Source organism: Xylocopa sonorina, chromosome 15 (assembly GCF_050948175.1).
Source record: "Xylocopa sonorina isolate GNS202 chromosome 15, iyXylSono1_principal, whole genome shotgun sequence".
NCBI lineage: Eukaryota > Metazoa > Arthropoda > Insecta > Hymenoptera > Apidae > Xylocopa > Xylocopa sonorina.
This window is the reverse complement of record NC_135207.1, coordinates 3,369,928-3,394,340: the sequence shown is the minus strand read 5'-3', so window position 1 is coordinate 3,394,340 and position 24,413 is coordinate 3,369,928. Positions and strand designations below refer to the sequence as shown.

The window sequence follows — 24,413 nt, the reverse complement described above, 5'->3', positions numbered from 1 at the left end:
TTCTAAATAATTTCAGATAAATAGATAACGCAATTGTAATTATAGTTATTGATAGTATACAAATTGTATAGTTATTATATAGCATGTTGAATAGATACCGTTCTGCAATATTTACGTCCCCTTATCTTTTTTAAAACAGACTCAACTGTAAACACTTTCTTTCGTATAACACGAGTCAATTGAAACTTCTGTTTACTTGTAAAATGAAAAATTCGCGATACGCGGATTATTTAACTCAATATCAATTCCTCTTTAGTGTCAATGCCATGTAACAATCCGATAGAGCAAGCAGTAAGACACAAAATTGATGTGTCTTCAATTGTATCGATTAGATTTGCTTATCGTTGTAGCACGATATGATAATGTATCAATGAAGATTCGAAACAGGTATTGAGCATAGGATACGTTTTTGCTAGTAATCATTACAAGTGTTTCTGCGTGATACGACTTAATATTCGTAAGTAATATCATAGAGATGATTAATGATCGCGATTAAACATTTCACGTAGCTAAGATATTAGAAAATATTAAAGATGCTATATTGAAACATGCTGTATTGAAAACATTTTTAATTTACGTACTATCATACTCTAAAATGTTGTCTTCCTTTTTCTTAACTTTAGTTTAAGCTTCACCTCTTACTAGTCATCAGGTTACATTACTACTCGCACTGAATCCATCATCTTGCAAAGCTTCTCTCAACCCTCTTATACATATGTAGTCATAATCTAAAGTGCCTTTCTTTCAAACCCTTAAACAGCCCAATTTTTTATCAGTTGTAATCAAGTTTTGGTTTCTATATAATGTCGATATTTAGTTGTTTCGAAGAATTGATGTAAAACAAGGCATCGCAATGCGAACTATATGTATATATACATATATATACATAGTTGGAACATATGGAAACGCGATTAGAAGCGTGATTATAGCCAACTTACGTGTTCGCAAAGAATATTGCAATCTAAAAAAATTAAGCTATACGATATTACTATAAACACAATTAATAACGCGAACACCTTATCTCATATTCCCTCATAGAAGACAGTAACAAGATTTTATTCAGCAGCTAATTAGGTTTTTATACCTAGTAGTGTCACTTGTAACGTACGCATTAATTGTACAACTGGAGAATACTACAATCGAGAACAAAATTGTAAAAACTCTATCTGTACACCAAGCAAGCTCTTTATTATCAAGATGAAATAAGTACTCACGGTATTAGTACGCAAAGCGTGATACGTTTCTCCTTCTGAAGCTACATCTATGATCTCGTGGTAAAATCAAACTATCAGAACGAACAGTCGCACAGTATCTCAACGTTGCATTACAAAGCATCGAACGGCACGATCGTTGGATGCAACGTCGAACGAGCCTCTCGTCTGTAACTATTCGGCGAACTAATCTGACTGAGGATCAAACCAGCTGCTTGTCAAATAAACTCTCTGTTTGGTTGCGCTGCAGCGACACGGTTATCTCCTGCTGTAAAAATATAAAACCGATAATAGTTGGGATACTTCAAAGTTGGATATTTTCGTTCCGCATGTGTGTAGAAGCCAACGGAGCGATCGGTAGCGGAACACGGTATCTTCGACGCAATCGCAGTAATGTCCGCCGTCGAGGAACAGTATAAGTAGAAGAAGAGTGGGTGATTATTTCATTAGTTGCGACTGAATGCGTCCAGCGCTGCGTCGGTTATGTCGTCGTCCGACTTTTTGCTCCCGCTGTTATGCTTTCTACTATTGTTTACCTATAGAGACGCGGCGAGCATCGTAAACAGAAAAGTAGTCGACACCTGCGGTTACGAGGTATGTGCATATGCACGAATTTTTAATTTCAAGCAAATTTATAATGTTTTTAACACTGAGATTTAATCGTAACAAACGCTCGACACCGCAACCCTAGGATTTCCTTTGTTCTAAACAAGTTGCGTTAATTTGTATTGCAGGCATGTCCCACAGCAGATCCAAAGAAGCTAAATATTCATTTAGTTCCTCACACTCACGATGACGTTGGTTGGTTGAAGACAGTTGATCAGTACTACTTTGGCAGCAAGTATCTTTAGAAAAATGAGTGTAATTTTTATTGTTGAATGCGGTGCTGAGAGAATACAATGTTGTTTGTAATTTTTTTTTAATAAAGGTCGTCCAACTATTCAAAAAGCGGGCGTGCAGTATATTCTGGATAGCGTCATCCAGGCGTTGCTTGCTAATCCTGAAAGAAAGTAAGTAGAACATATTTTTTTAATATTCTTCTGAATATTATTCAAATTACTATTATTAATTGTGCGAGACAAATAACGAATATAATTCGCTTAATATACATTTGACTTGATGATTGACAAGTATTGTCTTTGGACCCATTTTACTTAGAATGTATCGAATAAATCTGAACATTTTCTTTCAACATTCTTCTGAATATTATTCAAATTACTATTATTAATTGCGTGAGACAAATAACGAATATAATTCGCTTAATATACATTTGACTTGATGATTAACAAACATTGTCTTTGGACTCATTTTAATTAGAATGTATCGAATAAATCTGAACATTTTCTTTCAACAATTCTTCTGAATATTATTCAAATTACTATTATTAATTGCGCGAAACAAATAACAAATATAGTTTGCTTAATGTACACTTAAATTGATGATTGACAAATATTGACTTTGGATCCGTTTTAACCAGGATATGACGAATAAATCTGCGTAGAGGAAAGAATCAGAAATAAAAGAATTTCGTAACGTTCCAAAGGTTCTTAAGGTTCTTTTTAAACCAGTATTTAATCGGCAAAAAGTCTCGAACGTTGCACCACTGTCGAGTGCAAGGAGACACTCGCTGTAGCTAGAATTTTTAGTGGAAATATTTCAGTGCACGTTTAAAGTACTTATTATGCGACTTTTAGCGAAACTTAGATGTGCATTTACTTATACTTGTTGCACCAGATTCATTTACGTTGAAACTGCCTTCCTATGGAAATGGTGGTTGCGTCAGAGCGAAAAGGTGAGAGAAGATGTACGTAATCTGATCAATCAAGGGAGATTAGAAATTATTGGCGGTGGATGGAGTATGAACGACGAGGCGGTTACGCACTATCACTCTCTTGTGGATCAGTATACGTGGGGATTTAGGTAAATAAAAGAATTTAATTATATCAATCGAGTAGAATTATTCACATTAATGTATCTCTCTAAACGGAAGTTGAAGCGATAAAAATAATGTAATACGAAAATAACAATCACGAATGATACAGATATTCCAGACATTTCGCGTATTAAATTTCTCTAAGCTACGATCATAAAATTATCGAAAATAAAATGAAACGTACTGAAGTGTAGAAACATGTATAATATTTCACAGCAATGCTATACAAAGTATAGTATTACTCTTTAAGAAGAAGTAGCTAGCGATAATAATGAACGATAATAATGAGTAGTAAGCTTTTAGCTGATGGATGCAAAGTTTCTTTAGACATCTTCGCTTCTGATCCTTCCAGACGCCTTAACGATACGTTTGGAAGCTGCGCAAGGCCACACATAGGATGGCAAATAGATCCTTTCGGTCATTCCAGAGAACAGGCATCCTTGTTTGCCCAATTAGGATTCGACGGCATGTTTTTTGGCCGCCTTGATTATCAGGATAAGATCAGCAGACTCAGGAACCAATCCATGGAGTTTATTTGGAAAGGAAGTGCAAATCTAGGTAAAGTGTAAAAGTTAAAAAAAAACCTATCGTTGTTCGATGGTATAAACTAAATGTCTACTGTTTTATAGGATCACGTGCAAACTTGTTCACGGTTGCGTTGTACAACAACTATAGTCCACCACCTGGTTTCTGTTACGATCTTTTATGTAACGACGAACCAATAATCGATGATCCTGAGAGTCCTGACTACAACGTTAAAACAAGGGTACGCAGAATTTATAATGCATTTTCGAATCATTTTTTGTTAATTAACAATTAGATTCAGCTCACTTACAATAGCTTACTCTTATTGCTTACTTTTGAAAATTTTCATTCTACCTCGTTCTTCAAAATGTATTTAGTATCGGTTCTTGTAATCGCAAAGGACATTTTTTTCTTTAAACGCACCGTTCTCTTATCTTTTTTTTCTTCGCATTTATTAATTATTGCTAAAGTTATTATACGTGTAAAGTAGCGTCTCGATTTTGCAATATATTTCTATAATATCCTTCCTTAATAATCCACTTGTATATTTAACGGAATCGCTTTTGGAACCATCAAATTGATCGAAAGAAGAATTGTATCGCATATTTTTCGTTGATAACGGTAATAGTTGATAGTAGTACTTGCCTCTAAACTGTTTTATTATAATAATGAAAGCTCAACAGACTGATAACAAAAGCTTTACGCTTTTCAAAGAATTATGTACTAGATCTGCTTCGAAAGTAGTATAAACACCTTTTTTCATTAATGCATTTTTTTAATCATCGTGAATAATGGTTATTTGATACCACAATATTAAATGCCTCAGTTTATGCATTACCTAATTATATCGAATAACCAAGATCAAAGGTTAAAAGATTTAATTTATTTACATTTTTACATTTACCGATATATTGTTATTAAAGTCATCTACCATCAAATACGAAGAAAAGAAAATTTCTGCTGGTTCATCACAGTCATAGAGAACAAATACGATACTTATTTCTAGCATAAAATTCATAGCTTTTGTATAAAATTAATTTTCATACTTTCAATTATTCTATTATCAAGCAATGGGAGTAAGGAATTTGTAGCTACTTAAACGAACAGCCAAAAAACGATTCGAAAAATTCCACAAATGCGTTTATCGACCTTAAAATTCCTTCCTTTTTACTAACTCTTTTGTTATTAACATTTATCGCGATTGTGTAAAGTTTCTCCTCTCTAATTGCTCATTGCCGCTTTTGTTAAATTATGCAACAATAATAATGCTCCGACCAACAACGTTGGAGCAACGAAGTTGACTTTAAACAATCTGAAATCATATCCGACTGATAGTGATATCTCTTGTTAAACAGATCGATGCATTTTTGTATTACGTGGCTGGTCAAGCTGCGACATATCGTACGAATAACGTCATATTAACTATGGGAGGAGATTTCACGTATCAACAAGCAGAAATGTACTTCGTTAATCTGGACAAACTAATAAGGTAGCTTTATCACTTAAAATGAAACCGTACGTTTAATCGTAGAGTAGTGTAGACAGAGGGTGTAGGAAAGAAAGGAAAAAAGGTCCTAAAAATGTTTAAATGTTCTTTACTAACTTTCATCGGTAAGTGAAATGTATTGTAATTGCTATTGTCAGGTCGAAACGTTAGTGCGATACGCGCATCGCCAGGCAGCTTTTTACAGGAGTAATAATGTTATCTTTACTATGGGCGAAGACTTTAATTACCAACACGCAGAAATGTGGTTCACTAACATGGATAGGTTGATCAGGTAAACCAATAGTTGGTAATGTCTTACTGCATGTTTATTTTGCAAACAACGTGCCATAAAAGTAGTACTACGTTTTCAGAGTAAGCTAATTAATCATAAGCAAATTAACCGTAATGATAACCACATTTTGCTTACGATCTGTTAATCGAATTTACATCGAATATTACAAAACAGAGTTCGCTAAATTATAAACAAAATCGAATAACACAACTTTCTTCTGTCAGTTGTTTTCAGCTGTTAAATTTATCCTTAGCTGGATAATATTAGAAACGTGTTTTAAATTAATTTTACAACATCCAACTGGATACACGTTGATGCATTTTAATATCTGTATTGAACATAAAATAACATTGAAATATTGCTTTTCATAAAAAAAATATATATATATATAAACACACATATATAAAGTTTCCTTTAATAAAATTGATAACGCATAATGTAGTGATAAAGGTATAAATAGTTTGAATAAATACTATTTATTTATCTAATACTTGAAACCACTTGGCAAATAGTTTCTGATATTTAGAAAGTTTTGTTTATATACGTATTTCTATTCGAAAACGCTTAAAGATAGGAAAAATATCTACTACATGTTCAATAACTTAATTATCGATAATTTTCTGAAGCGTTTGTTTTCGTTCGCTTTTGAGGAAACTCTTCAAATGATTAATATTTAATAGTTACGATATCTTACTTTACTTAACGATAACGTTATGATATCATATTAGACTTAATACTGACGATATCAGTGAAGAGTTGTATACTAGAAATATTATTATAATAAGTACTGAAATTCTCCATTGCACTCTGTTTCTTCATTTTTTTTCTTCATTAACAGAACACGTAGCGATCATTTATACGTATAGCACATTTGTTCTTCATAGAAGTTAATTCCAGAAGAATTAATATTAACGCATCGATACAAAATCGCCAGATACGATCCTTCTGATATATGTAATTCCATTTTTACCAGATACGTGAAGGAACAGAAAGGCTCTGAGGTAAATATATTTTATTCCACACCGTCGTGCTATTTGAAAGCAGTGAACGACGCAAACCTTCAATGGCCAACGAAAACCGACGATTTCTTCCCCTATGCGAGCGATCCACACTCCTATTGGACTGGGTACTTCTCTTCCAGGCCAACGATCAAATTCTTTGAAAGGATGGGGAACAATCTTCTTCAGGTAAACAAATTTCTGTTCGTATTTTGGCTCTCGTGTAATTAAGTGTTACTTTGTAATCGACTAGCTATAGAATATATACAGGAGTGCCTCCAAAAATCGTGGTGATGAAGACACGTGCAAGCAGATTGGTTTTGTTTTAGTTTTGGCTTCTGAAAAGTTGATTTTGAAAATCAGACGAGTGTAGTTGATCAATTGGTAGCAGTGTGTAATTGAAAGCTACTTCTTTTATTGGTATACAGTGCTTAGCATGGTTTATCTATTAAATTGTAAAGAACCAAAGCGATCCAAGCAATCTATCGTTTGTATGCAAGTTATATTAGTCGTTCATGTTATAAAATGAGTAAAAAGATAGAAGTAAGATGGTATGCAGAACTCGACAAACTTAAACTACTAGATGAATTAAAACTTGGGTATATATTGTAGTGTTAAATTTACTTTTTTGTTCGATTCGAAACGTTATAAACGTGGCTATATAATTACAAAAAAAACTCAAGGAATTACAAGAAGGAAAGGACAGAGAAACACGACAGTGTAAAAGGTAGACCTTTCGCTACAATTTCAGGTGTCCAAACAATTGTCCGTGTTGACAGATTTGAAAAACGATGAGAAACAATTGGAACACTTCCGGGAAGCGATGGGTGTAATGCAACACCACGATGCGGTTACAGGAACCGAGAAACAATTAGTTGCTGAGGATTATGCACGTTTGTTACACAATGGAATGCAACAAGGGGTGAACGTTGCCTCTGAAGCGATTAAGTAAGTTATTAGCTTAATGACTTGATGATAATTTTAATAATATTGCAAACTGTATATACGTGCAACTTTTTCAAAATATTTTTGTCAAGTACGTTATTACTTTATCAATCTTTTTTTTTTAGGAAATGGCAATTAAATCAATCGAGTGAAGTTGAAGTGAAGGATATGCACTCTTGTATGGAATTAAATATCAGTTCGTGTGTGTATACAGAAAATCAGGATTTCATGCTCACAGTTTATAATCCTTTGAGTCGAAAAGTCGAGACCCCTGTTCGTATTCCCGTTTATCAAACCAGTTACAACGTCGTAGATCTTACAGGTACGCAGATTACAGCAATTACTTTAATACATAATAATTATAATCCGATAATTTTGTCGGATAATCGAAGCGCCGTGATCGATTTCATAAATGTTCAGTACTTAAAATATACAGGATAATTTACTTCTCGCCTGACAAATTTTTACAGCTAATACTACACCTCAAAAGCAACAAAAAAGTTCATACAAACCTAGGTCCAAATTGCAAAAATGGCAGAGAAAATTGGAATTTTTGTTTTTTTTTTCAGAGAAACAGTAGATTCACTCATATTATTGACTGTATCTTTTTATCTTTTTAAGTCCTACAAGAAAATGACAAACAATATTGAAAAGAGCAATAAATTTGCTACTGTAATAATCCCTATTTTACAAAAATTACCTATCAGCTGTAAACATTACTCACATCAGTAGTGAATCATCCTGTATATTGCACATCTATTGCCTTCTTCACTTTGTTTCCTTTTCTCTCTCTTATCTTAATTACACAATTTTAGAGTACTACTGATTAAATGAAGAAATTCCTTAATTTTCATTGAATAGAAAGAGTCAGATAAATGATATCTCCCGCTTTAGAGGCAAGAGAGAGAAAGATATATAAGAAAGCTGTAAGAAAGAGTGAGATAGTTGATACCACCCTGCTTTAGGACCCCTGGCGCCATCTCTATGAAAAGTGCTCAAACTGGTCGCTCAGCATTATCGACAGCGAAGTGAACCACTTAAGAACTACTAGCGCCATCTCTGCAGAGAATACTGAACTAATTACCGATCTAGTTTCAGCATTCTTCCAAGAGATGGCGTTAGTAGTTTTCAGTAGTTCACTTCGCTGTCGATAATGCTGAGCGACCAGTTTGAGCACTTTTCACAGAGATGGCGCCAGGAGTTCTAAAAGAGTGTCCATAACATCTGTCTCACTCTCTCCTATAGCTTTCTTATATGTCCTTCTCTCTCTTACTCTTTTTATTCCATGAAAATTAAGGAATTTCTTTATTTAATCAGCAGTACTCTAAAATTCTGTAATCAAAATGAGAGAGAACAGCAGAGAGATGAAAAGAGAAGAGGAAACGAATAAAAAAGTTTTTGTGAAGTTTGCTGACTTCCACGTATAAAAATAATTAGTTATAAATATTACAAATTTTTCCTCCTGCGATAAATTAAAACTTTTATTACTCCAGTTGTTTTTGAGTTCCAGGATAAAATAGAGACTGTTATAATAGCAAATTTATTACTCTTTTCAATATTGTTTGCCATTTTCTTGTAGGACTTACTCTTGTTTTGAAGATGCAATCAATAATATGACTGAAACTGATGTTTCTCTGGAAAAAACAAAAATCCCAATTTTCTCTGACAAATTTCCAAATCCTACCTAAGTTTATATAAACTTTTTTGTTGCTCTTGATGTGTAGTGGTCAGCTGTAGAAATTTGTCAAACGAATAGTGAATCACTCTGCATAATTTCTTATAAAATTGCTACGAAGAGACTTTAATCCCTGCAGCAATGATTAAACGATTAAATTAATTCATTTCTGTCCTTATTCATTTTTGTCAAGATGGGAATAAAATGGTATCGCAGATAATTCCTATTCCTATCGCCGTACGTGAAATACCAGGAAGAAAAAGTAACGCAACGCACGAACTTGTATTCATCGCAACGCTTCCACCATTGGGATACAGGGTCTACAAAGTTGAAAGAAATTCGAACGAACCGAATCATCGAGACTCAGCAGTTGCAGACGGTTCCATCGATAACGAGGTATTGTTTCGTTACAATTACCATTAATCGATGCGTAACAATAGCTATTGATCAATACGTACATAAAACCTGATCAAAATGCTCAGAAAATCAACATCATATCATTAAAGTATTTGACTAAACGTTTTGCCAATAATCTATTAAATATTTTACAGTATAAACGAAACAATGATAGACGCATGTCTGATAGAAATTTGAAAACTACTTCCAATAATCGTTAATTTAATTTTCTACTCTTAGTCATGATTTCTCTGTGTTGTACTGTCATTTGAAACGTATTTAATAAGTTTTAAAAAAATAAGGTCGCATTAAAGTACAATGCAACTTTCATACTTATCTATATTTTATATTTATTATTTTATATTATAGTAGAATCTAATAACATTAAAATATGACGCGTAAAAATGTATACGAATTGTTGAAAGACCTATTTAAAAATATACAGCGGGTGTTATGATTCTGGACGAGGCTAACATCTTTTACTGCTACTGTAATTCAAAATGTAAAATATTTTCCAGTTCTACAATGTGTTTATCAACGAGGACAATCATGTCGTCGTAGAATGGAAAAAAGAAAAGAACATGACTCTACACCAATCGTTTCACTATTACGAAGGAATGGAGGGAAACAATAAGGTATTTCAAAACAGATCCTCGGGTGCATACATTTTTAGGCCCAAAAGTATATCCACTAAGAATTTCGTAGAACCTGGCTCTTCTAAAGTATACAAAGGTAACATTTGAACGAAAATTGTACTGAGTTTATGAGTTTATACTGTTTTACTATTGTCAAATTCGATTAATATTCTTTGTTACAGGCCCATTAGTACAAGAAATTCATCAATGCGTCAATGAGTGGGTATGCCAAGTAGTTAGAGTTTACAAAGGGAAAGAATACGTCGAATTCAACTGGCTTGTTGGGCCAATTCCTGTTCAGTAAGTCTATCAAACGTATTATCGAATAAAGTAAAATATCATTGATATGGCATAAAACATTAAGTACCTTATATTGGGTTTCGCGTAATAGAAATTAATGAGAATCGATTTTCTTTAGAATTTTTCCTTTTTTATCAAGTTTAGATCAATTTCACAAATACAAGCGACACAAATTTGATTTGCCAAAAATACAATTGGTTTTATTTTTTATTTCTTCCGCAGATAAAAATTGAAGATTTGTAAGATTTAAGTTGGTACATTAAAGAATAATAAATTTTGAATCATTGTCCTGGTAAAATTTATTTTATGTAACGATCACGAAATGTAATTTCAGAGATCAAATTGGCAAAGAGATAGTATCGAAGTATACCAGCAACTTGAATTCAGCTGGAGAATTTTACACGGACAGTAACGGTCGCGAGATGTTAAAACGGATTAGAAATTATCGACCAACGTGGAAACTAGATCTGCAGGAAAAAGTTTCTGGCAACTATTACCCAGTTACGTCTAAAATCTCTTTGAAAGATGAAGAGGAACTTCTTAAACTCAGCGTGTTAACAGATCGAGCACAAGGCGGGACCAGCATGCTAGATGGAGAAATTGAACTGATGGTAAAAACCTATTTTATAATCAATTTAATAGTCAAGTTGGACAGAAAGAAAAAATAAAAAAAATAGAAGTAGAACACAAAGAACGAAATCAAAATCTACTTTTCTAAATCCTCTCTAATTCTTTTTTAAGTCAGTAATACATTTAATTACACAAATTGCAGTTTTATCAAAATGTTATCACATAACGAAATTAAAAACACTTCTACACAATTGTATACACTTTTCTAGACGATAATAATTAATTTCGTTATCGCAAATTTATCGAAAAATTTCAATATTCAATCAGATACTTTCTTTTCGTATACCACTGTATGTCAAGCTAGTAAATAATAAATACTTGTGTTTTAGCTTCATAGAAGACTTTTAAAGGATGACGCATTCGGTGTAGGAGAAGCTCTCAATGAGTCTGCTTTTGGTGAAGGATTAGTAGTTAGAGGCTCTCACTATGTCGTTGGAGGCAGTATGAAAAACGCAGACGAAATTGCACTCAGAGAGAAAAATTTGGCGCTTCAAATGTTGCTTCGTCCGTGGCTCCTAATTACGCCCGTTGTAAAAAGTGCCTCAACTCCTGCAAACTCGTATGTCACAAAAGTGAGTACCTTTATAATAAATAAACAAGTATTATCTTAATATGTACATTGATGAAAAATATCTGGTTACTTTTACACATGAATTTTTGGCAACAGAAATCACATGTTAGAGTAAGAATAGAATAGAAATTTTTTCTTCTACTTAGGGTACAGGTCTTGTTAAATCTCTACCAGCAAATGTTCACATATTAACTTTGGAACCATGGAAAAATGATACCATTTTATTACGATTGGAACATATCTTTGAAGTTGGTGAAACTAAGACTTTATCTAGCCCTGTAGAAGTTAACATTCAGGTACGTTTTTTATTAAAAATTTAAAAGTAGAATTTGAATTATTACTTTTGACAAAAAAGGCTCTTATTTAGAAACCATATGCTTTCACTCTCAGTGGATTTCGTTCAAAATTCTAATGTTTACAAGACATTCCATATTCAATTCAAAGTATGATGAGTTGTTAGCTGAAGAAGTTGTTCATAGTTTTGATTATTCCAGTTTTTCTTATTATTGAAAGCAAACTACTGAAGGCAAATGCAACCATTGCGAACTTTCATCGCGAATCATTTTAATTTACATATGTTTATTTTGTTACAATAGGATCTGTTCTCGACTTTCACGATTCTATCCATCGAGGAGACTACGTTAGGTGCCAATCAGTGGTCGAAAGACATGGATCGTTTGAAATGGAATGCAGAAACAAATGATGTTCCCCAACCGGAAGAAAATACTTCTCACCCTGTAAAAATCGAAAATGGTGCTATAAATGTTCTCCTAACTCCGATGGAAATACGAACATTCATTCTTCGAGTGAATCGACTAGATCTTTAACTAGAAAGCGAACGACTCGAGCGTACTGTGTAAACGCTACGTTTCTTCTATTCCTTTAGATGTATTATACTTAAATGTAATTACACGTGACGCACAAAACGCATAAACGAGCAATTATTGTTAAATTAAGAATAGATACGATAATTACAAATTTACAACAGCTATGTCTTGAGATGCGTTTTGATCTGTTTTTTCTTAGAAATTTAAGAAAATAAATTAATAAATAAAATTTTAGAAAATTAGATTTTAATGATCGCGGGAACTCCGCCGATTTCACTTCGTTAAGAATATCATTCTTTTTAAAATGTCATAGAATTTATAACCTTTTGGTATGCAAAAAATTTCGTTACAAACATTTCGAGGATAATTTTCATAAATTCATCAAGAATTTCAATAGAAAAGCAAAACGATGCCATCTCGAATTAATAAATCTGCCTGTCATTTATACCAAATCGCATTGTAAAGCAAACTACGTACAATAGTACTTTTGCAATTCGTTATCAAAGTAAGTATCAACGATATTAATGAACTTGTACACGTTATAATTACACGCGTATGCACTCTGAGACTATGGTATCTCAATTTGTAAAAAAAGAAACGTATATTGTATACTCCAAGCCTTTTAAAACGAAAGATCAATTCGTTGAATTGAACGTAAGGTAGTTTTGAACGATTCACAGTTTTACAAATCAATTGATCTTCGAAATATCTGATTTATTATGTTTTACATTTTGATATATTAGATGACAACAGAAAATGAAGCGTGGGCTCAAACTCTTATCACAGTAACTCCAGAAGACGATGCAACGTTAAGAGAAATTTCGCAAGCAACCACATTGTCATCAACACCAGACGCACAATTAATTCTTGATCCTGATGAAATAGTATACAGACGATCATTTACTAACAGACAGTTTGTAGATTCTAAAGATGAGGAGGAAGAAGAAGAAGAAGTGGAATCGAAGGAAGTGGAACCCAAACAAGATGCAGAAAGCCAAACTTATTTACAAGGAACAACAACTGTACACATTTCTGTCGAATATCAGGACGAAGCCTCGCAAACGATGTACATGAGTACACCATGTCCACCTTTGAAATACTTTAAGGATATTATGAGTATGTATCGTTACTTTTTAGCAGCACTCTTTCGATTCTAACGTTTTCAATTAAATTAATTGGGATAGGAATAATACAGACTGAAAAATCTTGGTATTAACATCTTGGTACAGTTTTAATTCTTACAATTATGTTACAAATGCTCTCTTAACGCAGTTCTCTTTTCTAATTACACAAATTACCTGCAAAACATATTCTTGTATAATATAAAGGTACCAATATTTTTCTAATTAGATATATTAAGATATACGTTAAGATATTCGTTCGCAGCATCCATGAATGAAAGTCCAATGCCCAAGTTAAAGAAGAGCAACCTGACGGCAACTATTATTAGCATCCATCCTGAAACATCGCACGACGTTGCGATGGAACAACTTTCCACAGACGTCACAGAAGAAGAACGCGAAGAATTCGTAGCGAGACTTAGCACCGCAGAGGAGACAGAAATGGAAGTCACTGAAATTTTACATTTCTTAATCGCTCGTGCGCTTTGGATAAACAACCCGAGTCAAACGCAAGTTTCAACCACCAACGAGACGACACAAACCTGCATCGCGTATAACAATCGTCTGAACATTTTCCTGGTGGACAGCCAGGTACAAACGGATCTGAGTTGCGAGCCAAAACAATCCAACACGATGCTTCTGACTGACTATTGGGAAACGAAGAATATGATTTCGAACTACTTAGAAGATTGTATCTCTAAAGGAATTGAAATTAGAATCGTAGTAAACGATGTGATAGATGAAATCGTTGATAAGTGCGCTGGAAGGATTAAGTATCCTATGAAGGAGCAAATGATTCAGACGATAGCCACGTACAAATTGGATGGCGAGAAGGAGGAAGATGTACTGAGAAAGCTAAGACTGGATATAATAGTTGACCCTTTGGAGGCGTCTATTATCGTTATACCTCTAATGGGGGATTTGTTGCAATTAGCTTCTGACACTGTATCTAGAAATGCCCTGAAAGTGGCTCCAATCGTGTTAGATAGAATCCTTCAACGAACGATGACTATAATTGTAAAACTTATGGAATTACAAAAACAATCAGAGCGTTAGTATTAACAAATTTTGTTTATTACATAATTCTTCTCGTATTCAATAAGTTGAAGTGAAAAGAATGTTATCCATTATTTTATTTAGTATGTGTGTCTTAATTTTATTTTTTTTTTAGTAAAAATTGCGATCGCATTGATACGTTTTTCCTGTAAATCCTAAGTTAGAATTAAAATGATACGCTTTTCCTGTAAATCTTAAGCTAAAATTACAAATGATTATAGACAAACCGATAGATGAGATATTGGCGAGACGAAAGAAGAGAATTCTTGAATCGATGCTGAGAAAAGATACGGAAACGATTTCTACGCAGACCAGTATAGCAGGTATCTCTGAAATCAGAAAAATCAAGAGATCCAAGGAAGTTCTGTGCTCCGTCTGTAGAAGGCAATCGATGTGTGAATGGTGTCTTAACGACCAAGAAACCGAAAGTGCACCAGCAGAGGAAGAAACTAAAATGCTTCGTACTCAAGATATATTGTTGGCTTATAAACCGTGTTACATGGTGACCAAGGTTTCAGAAAAATCAGAGAACCTTCAACCGCCTTGTCCACCACTGAAAAGAAAAGTTAAGCCTCCTTCTAGGTATCAGCTTCGTTCCTCAAAGGATTCGACAGAACAACGTTGCAGTGCGATTTGTTTATTTTTACAAGCTGACAAAAACGTTGAAACTCAAGGTAAAAAAATACTCCCAATGAGAGTTTGTAAATTATATTTATATTCTTATTTTGTAGAATCCTTTAACGAATGGTCCTACGTTACTGATGCTACGATAATGAAACCATATTCGATAAAAGGTATGAGTATATTATGTTAATCTCTGTTACTGTATCAGCTGAAACGTATCCGTTAATTAATTAAGTTGCGGTACATATTCTTGAGAAATATAATTTTCTGATTTTATAATCGTTGTTACGTAAGACGTACACAATTATACGTATATTAAATTTTACTTTACAGAGTCTGTGAATAGTTCGAGTCAAACAACCATACCCTTGCTAGATCAATCAACTTGTCAAGATTCCAACAGTCATCGTAGTACATTAACTTCACGTGCAGAAAATGCATTGCAAATATTAAAAGATACATTTTGTTCTCGCGAAAATTGCATTACTTCTTCGCTACAGAGTTTAAAGGATTGTTCATTCGCAAAAAGTGAAGAAACGTATACCAAACAAACATACGATGCATGTTCGAACGCGAATAACGCGGATAATAAAATATTTGGACAAGAAATTTGTATACGGCAAACCTGTAGAGTTTTCTCAAATTTGCGTTTACCTAAGACAAGTACGGACAGCATTTATTCTGATGTTTCTATCAAATCACATGGCGATGGTTTCAACATTGTTCCTATTTATCTCTCTCAGGATTTTTGTACTAAAGAGTTTCAGTAATTAATAGTGTATTCTTGAAATATTTATTTTAAATTGTAATTAAAAATATTTCTAAGAATTAACATACACTTTTTGTATATTTATTTAATAAAATTAAATGCATATACAACAGTTTTAAACACACACAAGCCAAACTATATACATCACAATATAAACGTAATATAATACACTCACTCGTAATATATGTATATATATATTGTTGTAAATTTTACATAGAGGTAATTGTACAAATTATTTATAGTTGTATTTCATACACGATTATTAAATTAATGATAGTGAAACATATATCAAAAAATATGTTCAGCCATATGTACATACACCTGTACATTGGTATTACAAATTTTTACAGTAATAAATGGTTCATCGTTTCCTTACATGTATATACTCTAAAGCTATCTCTAGAGTACTTAATTAAGTACTTGATTAACTGAATGAAAAATTCTATTGAAATGTAGTATAAATTTCAAATTATTCAGAATATTACTGTCTTTAGAATATTCTGCAATAAACTAGTAAAAAATGTGATATAAACAATTGTATAAGTAACACTATAAAATCTTTCACTGTGTATGCCACCTGAATGAAAAGGATTGAGTATTGATCCCTCGAGAATAAATTTTCAATTACAAAACCGCTTTACTTTCGTCATCTTCCTCCTGTGCCTCTGACTTTTTATTAGTTACAGCGGTCATTTCTGTTTCCTCCTCGGTAAGTGGTGATGCTTTGGGCTCACTTAAATTATTCCACGGCTGAGTTTCTGCTGAACCCAAAAACCAAAAGAGTACCGTTGCAGACGTGAATACTGCCGTCGAGAGCCAAAACATAATACGCCATTCCTCAACGCCATTCTAAGAAAAGGGAAAAACGGATTACAAGTAAACTGAATGCTGTTAACAGCGTTTTCTTCCTTGACTACGTATGCATGAGGATTTGATGTTTTGTTTCGTTCGTACCCTCTCATTCGTTAAAGCACCAATAATTGGAGGAATGATAAATCCTGGAAAACTGCCAAAAGTGTTCATGATTCCATATAATGAACCAGCAAAGTTGGGAGCAAGATCTTGATGGTTTTGCAAACTGGTTTGACACGCTGCTCCATTGAACGTTAACGCTAGTATTAACATAACCATCGCAGTTACAGCATCGCAACCAGCATACGTCATTATGACCAAAGCTATTGCTGGACCCATATGCGCTATTGAAACAATGTACATCTCATTTGCTGTCATTAAAAGAAATTGTTTAAACGAGTTTTCTTTATAATTCACTTACAGAAGAGCATAAATATTTTTCTAATCCAACCCAAGGTGAGAAGTTTCTTTCTGCGCACATAATCACCCGCTGCCGCAAACAATACACCAGCACCAAGTCTTGCTATGTAAGGTAATCCTGTAATTACTCCTCCCTGGGTATAATTTAATAATCATTGACTTGAAATCTACTTAAAAATACAACCTCTAGAATATATAAATTGTACATTACCGATTTCATATTAAAACCTAGAACTTCTAAAGTATATTTTGGTCCATTGGTAGCTATGAAATAAATACCCCACATATTTGCAAAATGAGCCCATAACAATACTATGAATGGTACTGAAGTTGCAACAGCTTTCACTGGTAAGTTCGTCTGTAATTTTATTCGTATCATAGTGGTGTAGTATTATTTTAGTTTTACATAGAGCAAAAATATAGTTTACCATACAGTTTAATTTAAAAGTTGGAATTTTTTATTCACCTTCTGTTTAGAAACAGTTGTGCCTATTTGTTCTTTGATATAGGCTTTTTCTTCCTCGGTAATTCCTGGATGTATGTCTGGCGTATCGTACACAAGGAAGAGCCACAAAGCATAAAAAATCAATATAAGCCCACTTGTAACATAATATGCGGCTTTCCAGCCAAAAGCACTGATTATCTGACCGCACAAAGTGAATGTTACTACAGTTCCAAAAGGTCCACCTAAAAAAACAATATAATAAAAATCGGATTATTGTTAATCATTTCATAAAGTATCAGCCAAGTAAACAAATTGGCTACGATTTGACAGTCTGTCTGTCTGGTTTCAGATTATTCTCGGATTTAAAGCCAGATCTATATTCATTTGCATTAATATTAGCTTCGTGTTCTTGATCAGAGTCTGTTAATATAATCCGAGAGCACACTAACGTTATAGATTTAACAAATTTTATATATAATAAAGTTTATATCAAGTAATTAGAAAATCTTCTTCACCAAATTTTAATTTAATGATTAATAAAATTAATTAAAATAATTTAAGGGTGCCTAAAACATACGAAGTTAAGTTAACGTTATTTGTTAGCTAACTACTTGAAATTCTATTGGGTGTACAAGTAAGTTTTCGATTTGAGAATATAAAAACGACTCTATTAAGTACGTGAGAACATTTTTTCGCCAGTTGTGCGATTATAAAATACCAACCTAGTAGAGTATATTAAGCGACGAAATTGAAAGCGACCTTACACAGACATTTACAAGGACTTGTACTGATCATATTGTTACATGGCAATGTCAGACTACGCATAGCGAAAACGACCAGTACGCCAACTGAATATTTTGTTTTCTGATTATTTATAGAAAATGGTTTTGCGCGAGGACAAGCAGATTCGTGCATAGAATCTGGTAAGAGAAACGGACGTCGAAGTTAATTAGCTAAGAAGATGTAAGAAAAATGGAAAAATGTCTGCCCCAAACCGCGGTCACTCGCAGGTACCAAGGGTACCCTCTGATGACGTGCAAGTAATTTCCGTGTGCCTTCGACCGTGGCAAGCAACAGATCAAGGAAGCACCTTGACTTGAATAATACAACAGCATGACAAAGCATTGGAAAGTGAAAATATCGATTAAGGTTTTCCAGTATTTTGTTATTCTCTATGCGAGACTTATTAATTAATATATTTAAATACCTTGCATTGTCCACACAAACATGCCTTTTTCACTAGGAGGAACCCATCTAGCGATCATCGCGTGTAAAGCAGGATAAACAGCTCCCTATATTGGATTAAATGAATAATACTTGTTAGATTATATTTGTGCTATTAAATAGATCATTATAAATTTTTACTGTAACGTAAGGGGCTCGAATTTCGACCCCTTGCCTATTCTTCTCTACTCTACCTATAGTGCTAAATGCCGTAGCCTAATCGAAATTGTGCAAATTTGTGCTGTACGATTATTCTAATGGACTAGCAGAATAAACAAAAGCGTTCATTAATTTCAATATCACTTACGACAATCTGTTCTTTCGTACGTAGAGCACTGTAGTGTGGTTACTTGTATTCAAAATAAAACTTCAGTACTTAAGGTAAGCAATTCTATTAGGTTTTCCTGTTCAAATATAGCTTATTGCCATTGTTTTTATATTCCAAAGTGGTAATCTCTTGCATATTTTTCCGCTCGCACAGATTAGAATCGATAACTATGTTAAAAAGTGACGTTATAGACAATTTCGTTCCCCATATCGGTCTTAATTTTTGGGACTGAATTAAAAACACGTTCTCTTATTATTTGCATCTGTAAATATTAACAAAGCAATTGACTTGTTCGTAACCGTGTGGCGTTAAATATATATTGGATCCTGGAAATGGTAACAGGAGCCGTGTGAGTTCATGTGAGCCTGATAAGAGAGCAATGTTTTCACTGGATAATGATTCTATAGAAACTTGCGCAGAATATCGAATTATTTTCAATTTTCGAGTTCTCGGACTTCCTTTGTCAGTAGAAGTTATTTGTATCACTTACGTAACGTTTCTTGCACGCTTCTATCTTATAAAAAGCTTTCGCGATTCAAGTTTCAAGAAGTGACTATACAATGTAGATTACATAACTTTCGAAAAAGGACCAAAAAACTATGGACGAGGGAGGGGTGAGAATTTGGGCCCCTTATTTTAGCACATATATATTGCAATACATGTGTATTCTAAAAAATGATGACTGAAATATATAATAGATACATATATGCAATTAACATATTATATATTTTATCAGACTATTGCATTTAATGGGAAATTTATGTAAAAACGTATGACTTGAAAAGAATAAATAATTTAACGAATAACTTACTCCAAAGAAGCCCATCAGAAACCGCAGAACAAATACTAAACCGTAATGAACACCAGAAGCCCAAGGCATCAAAAGATTTAATACTGCGGGTATCAGTGTCGCAAATCTACACAAACAACAGTAAAACAGTACAAACAATGTAATTAATGCTACAGGTATCAGCGTTGTAAATCAGGATGACACAATTTCGGTTAAAAAGATAATAAAATAGTTCTGAATAGGTAAACATAAATTATAATTATACTTACGCTACTACTTTGGAACCTCCATATTTCTCAGCTATAAGACCACCGGGTATGCTCGCTGGAAGAACTCCGTAAAAATAGCTAGCAAGCAAGAGACCTTGGATATGCTGATTCCACTCAAATCGTTCACCATACTGTGACATGAAAATATTACAGTCCATTAGTTTAACAAATAATACATGTCTAACTGTTTAATAACATTAACATTGTATTTGATTTTTGAATAACCATTTGCAGTATCCTTTTATTACACCAAAAGAGAGCAAACTGCATTTACAAGATACAATACTTATATGTTCTTTAAATAAATTTAAGTCTATGTTTTATTTATATAAATTTAAAGTTTAAATCGTCAACAGTGTAGATCTTCAAACATGAATTTTGCCCACCGTGTAATTAAAATTATTAGTTTTATTTTCAGCGTTATCGTTTCGTCCTCGAAGCGCTATCTCTAATTACAGAAAATAGAAGAAAACCAACCAATTTACTGGAATATTAAAGTAGAAGAATTGGATTTTATGAAATGCCAGTTTTCAGGTCATTATACAATGCAATATATTTGTAACTGTTTAGCATTCTACACGGAGAATCCACGACTACTCTTTGCAAGAGTGTAATATCATACGTGTATCCATATAAATTCGCTACCTTATCAATGATATACAAAGTAAGCCTCCTAACGCGATGACTTATACTATGTATACTAGTCTGATCTTGTACAACTGCGATAATAATCGACGATAGCATAATTTTTAAATACTTCTCAAAGGAGATAATTGGCTAGCACTGCACGTGCCGCAATAAATGCAGAAATGTGGGAACATAGTAAAGGAATATAATTCAGAAATCGCTTGTTAGCATTTTATCCACAAGCTGAATCAGCACAGCATTAAATGGTATTCTCTCATTGAATGTTGTCTCCTTCATCATTTAGATACATTGTCATTAGCCGAGTCGTTCGCGTGTAGTTATCCATATGCAATAAATTCACATTACAAAATCACATACAATTTTCATGTACAATACTTTTCTACAATGAATAATTTACGAGTCGTTACGTTACGAAATTCACCCTGTACGATGTACTTTAATACTAATGTGGAATATTAAGATAGTGGATAATTAAGATAGTTTGATAACGTCGAACGCACGTGTATGTTTCGATTCACCTTCGTAAAAAAGAATTCGTTGATTGGTCGATAATCTTCACGTCATAAAATAAAAAAGCAAAAAAAAAGAAAGAGGTGAAAATTTCAATTTTTTTAAGTAGATCAGAATGATGATTCATCCTTTATTATATAATATATGCATCATTATGCAAAATATTTCGACTTTCAATTCGATGGGCATTATTGTATAGATATATCTGTGCACTGTGGATTCATAGTTATTAGTTATTCAGTCATTCATAACTGAAACTAATTCAAAATAAAAGAACTTACATCTTTAAGCAGAACAGGTTTATTTGTAGTATTAGCGATGGTTGAAACGGAACATGCTGGACCAACTTTTCCGTCTTTACTAGTGGCATTCACCATAGCAACAATGGTAATGGACAAATTGGTGCGAATCATGTATGAAAACATGCAAGCCAGAAACATCATCGCACCTAAAACTGCTCTCCGTGGTATTGTTTCTGCAATGTACATATAATGCGTATACAATACTTTACTCAACAATAGTGTGAAATTGTTTTCTGGATTATTACTATCACACTATATAGTAACAGTCCGTGTGTATCACTGCAACGATGTAGCAGACATTTATATTTCTTGTCGTACGTGTATTCGTATAGATTATATTTGCAAAAGACGCTACAAAAATAAATCGTGTCGCATACAATTATGCATGAAAGGTAAACATTATGTATGCAAGCTAGACACTCGTGGATGGATCACCAGAAAACACAAATTCCATTTTACAATATACGAAATAATATCAATTTTGAAATGAACGAGACAGGAACGAAAACATCTTAGCACTTATTCGACATTATAAATGTATAACATTGTTTGACACTTATCAAATTTTTTAAATATCGATAATAAAAGATAAATATTTCAATTGCAACGTACTTACCATTCAACTTCCGAAAAAGAGCCATGTCTTCTATCACTGTTTACGATTGGTCAACAGTGTATAAATATCGGTGTTTTTTAGGTTTTGAATGACACGTGTATGTTTTAAATCGACCGCCTTAGACCACTGTTATCAATAATTGGTAAGAAACATGCGACCAACATTAGTCGGGGAAGATATTTGCGTGATATCGACTTTGTCACGTACGTAGAAGTTCATTTATATTACGTCATGCTTTCGCAACTGGTACACGATACCAATCATCAGGTTAATCTTTTACTTTTTGCTTCTCGTTTTGAAAATTGTTTTCACAACATGCTGGAAAAGACAGCATACACCAGACTGCTATTTAAATCACCAATATTAATATCGTGCGACCTTTACAAAATGTTCAAATACACTGCCATGTATTTAGGAACGTGATTTTCAAAATTTCTAGGAAAGTAATTCATGACGCATATTTATGCAGCGCTCTTATCATTTTTACATTCCTGATAATATTATCAATTTTATATTCTTCATGTTCTAGATTTACATTAAATATACACGTCAAAGTATCTCATCAAAATTATTATTAAATTAAATAGTTATTAATTGTTAATTACAAGTAAAAAAATCGAAATGTTGCTACACCAACTCATTTAATATTACGCATTGTGTTGTGTTTTTCTATTTTGTTTATTTTACTATACATTCACGACTTGTGAAAAATAACTGTTCAAATTAAAAATTAAATTACTGGAACTGAGGTATGAACAAAATTCTCTGAAACTACATATAAATTATCCTACATAAAATCTGTACTCTTCTTAATTAGATAAGTTTGTTGAATCATAGAAAATTCTATTAATGTGCAATATTATTTCAGGTGTACATTAGTGGCACATACATTGATGAAATATCTTCGTTGCTTATTAAAAATTGCATCTTACATCAGTTAATGCGTAACACATTTCATCATTAATTGATTTTAACTAATTTCTCTTTTATTTTCCATATCTAATTGTTACACAAAACAAGTGGCAACTTTTATATTTTATGATATCGCTAATATGAAAGTGACGAGTCGAATAGTACGAACGCAAGTAGTGATTCTGGCCTTCCTGGCCTCACTAACACAAACACCTACCAGGAACAGACTCCAGTCAGAAACTGACAATATCGCATACGAACATAGATAGAACCATCTCCTATTGGGCGAGTACGTCACGTGTTTATGCCAATGAAACGAGTAAGGCCAGAATTATGCTCACGTTTGTACATTACACGTATTGCATTATTATATTGCACGATGCATCATCAAATGAAATTAACCTCTTTCACGTTGTGTATTGTTCCAGAGATTGTAGAAAAACATGGTGCAGTTCTATCAATTTGCCGATCGATATTCACAGAACTACTTACACTTTCTTTAGTACAATCATTCGTGTTGTAATGGGAAATCGAAACACGTTTTTCAATTATTTATATACGCGAGTAACAAATTTTATGTAAAACGTGATAGTTAATATTTGTTTGATTTATGTCGTAGAATCGCATAATAAAATGCGACACTTTGCACATGGAGCACATAAACTGTTACACATACGCCATGAGAAACGTGACTGAAGCTCAGTCACTGAACGCCGTTGACTTCTTTCAGTCGCCAATTCGCGCTTCTTTCCCCTACCATATCACCTGTGGAATGTGTGTGTATCTATAAATATATGCATGAATGGAATACATACAATGGGACAAGGATGAACCATTCCTAAATTTATATTTCGCGTCTAGTCGTACGTGATCAGTTTTATATAATTTGACGGTAAGTAATAAATATATATTGTTTCAAAACAAGGTAAGTGAAGAATTAAATATTTACGTTAATGGATATCTTCCTTGATAATGTCGATGTAGATTCTATTATCTTAATATTATTATTATTATTCGCACGTGGTATCTAATAATTAACACAGAATCACGAATTGTATTATTTAGTTTTAGGAAAGATAAATAGATAAATAAATAGATCCGTA

The 24,413-nt window shown here is 33.2% G+C and overlaps 3 protein-coding genes across 4 annotated transcripts; 2 read left to right on the top strand and 1 right to left on the bottom strand.

Annotated features, from left to right (window-relative positions):
- Positions 1 to 1,625: 1,625 nt before the first annotated feature.
- Lmanii (Lysosomal alpha-mannosidase II) lies at positions 1,626 to 12,455 on the top strand. Of its 2 annotated transcripts, XM_076907362.1 has the most exons (17): positions 1,626 to 1,805; positions 1,946 to 2,048; positions 2,140 to 2,221; positions 2,946 to 3,131; positions 3,497 to 3,702; positions 3,774 to 3,910; positions 5,314 to 5,447; positions 6,421 to 6,634; positions 7,197 to 7,393; positions 7,516 to 7,712; positions 9,259 to 9,461; positions 9,980 to 10,193; positions 10,279 to 10,396; positions 10,731 to 11,007; positions 11,356 to 11,598; positions 11,744 to 11,893; positions 12,194 to 12,455. In XM_076907362.1, exons 1-17 carry the CDS (start codon positions 1,695 to 1,697, stop codon positions 12,422 to 12,424), a joined length of 3,003 nt encoding a protein of 1,000 aa, XP_076763477.1. In that variant the 5' UTR covers positions 1,626 to 1,694; the 3' UTR covers positions 12,425 to 12,455. The 2 variants fall into 2 exon arrangements, with proteins under 2 accessions (XP_076763477.1, XP_076763476.1); XM_076907361.1 differs by lacking the exons at positions 1,626 to 1,805; positions 1,946 to 2,048; positions 2,140 to 2,221; positions 5,314 to 5,447 and adding an exon at positions 5,025 to 5,158 and having other exon boundaries at positions 2,952 to 3,131; positions 12,194 to 12,454.
- A 712-nt stretch (positions 12,456 to 13,167) lies between these two features.
- Positions 13,168 to 16,525, top strand: LOC143430839 (uncharacterized). The gene is made up of 8 exons (XM_076907275.1): positions 13,168 to 13,540; positions 13,811 to 14,596; positions 14,823 to 15,275; positions 15,333 to 15,395; positions 15,559 to 15,991; positions 16,108 to 16,151; positions 16,212 to 16,410; positions 16,489 to 16,525. Exons 1-8 carry the CDS (start codon positions 13,168 to 13,170, stop codon positions 16,523 to 16,525), a joined length of 2,388 nt encoding a protein of 795 aa, XP_076763390.1.
- Positions 16,526 to 16,564: 39 nt separating this feature from the next.
- On the bottom strand, positions 16,565 to 22,716 carry LOC143430785 (putative inorganic phosphate cotransporter). The gene is made up of 10 exons (XM_076907203.1): positions 22,399 to 22,716; positions 21,762 to 21,955; positions 20,323 to 20,453; positions 20,075 to 20,180; positions 18,919 to 19,003; positions 17,733 to 17,953; positions 17,478 to 17,624; positions 17,268 to 17,400; positions 16,949 to 17,190; positions 16,565 to 16,843 (listed from the first exon to the last, which is right to left on the bottom strand). The coding sequence occupies exons 1-10, from the start codon at positions 22,421 to 22,423 to the stop codon at positions 16,619 to 16,621; spliced, it is 1,509 nt and encodes a 502-aa protein (XP_076763318.1). The 5' UTR covers positions 22,424 to 22,716; the 3' UTR covers positions 16,565 to 16,618.
- Between the last annotated feature and the right edge of the window lie 1,697 nt (positions 22,717 to 24,413).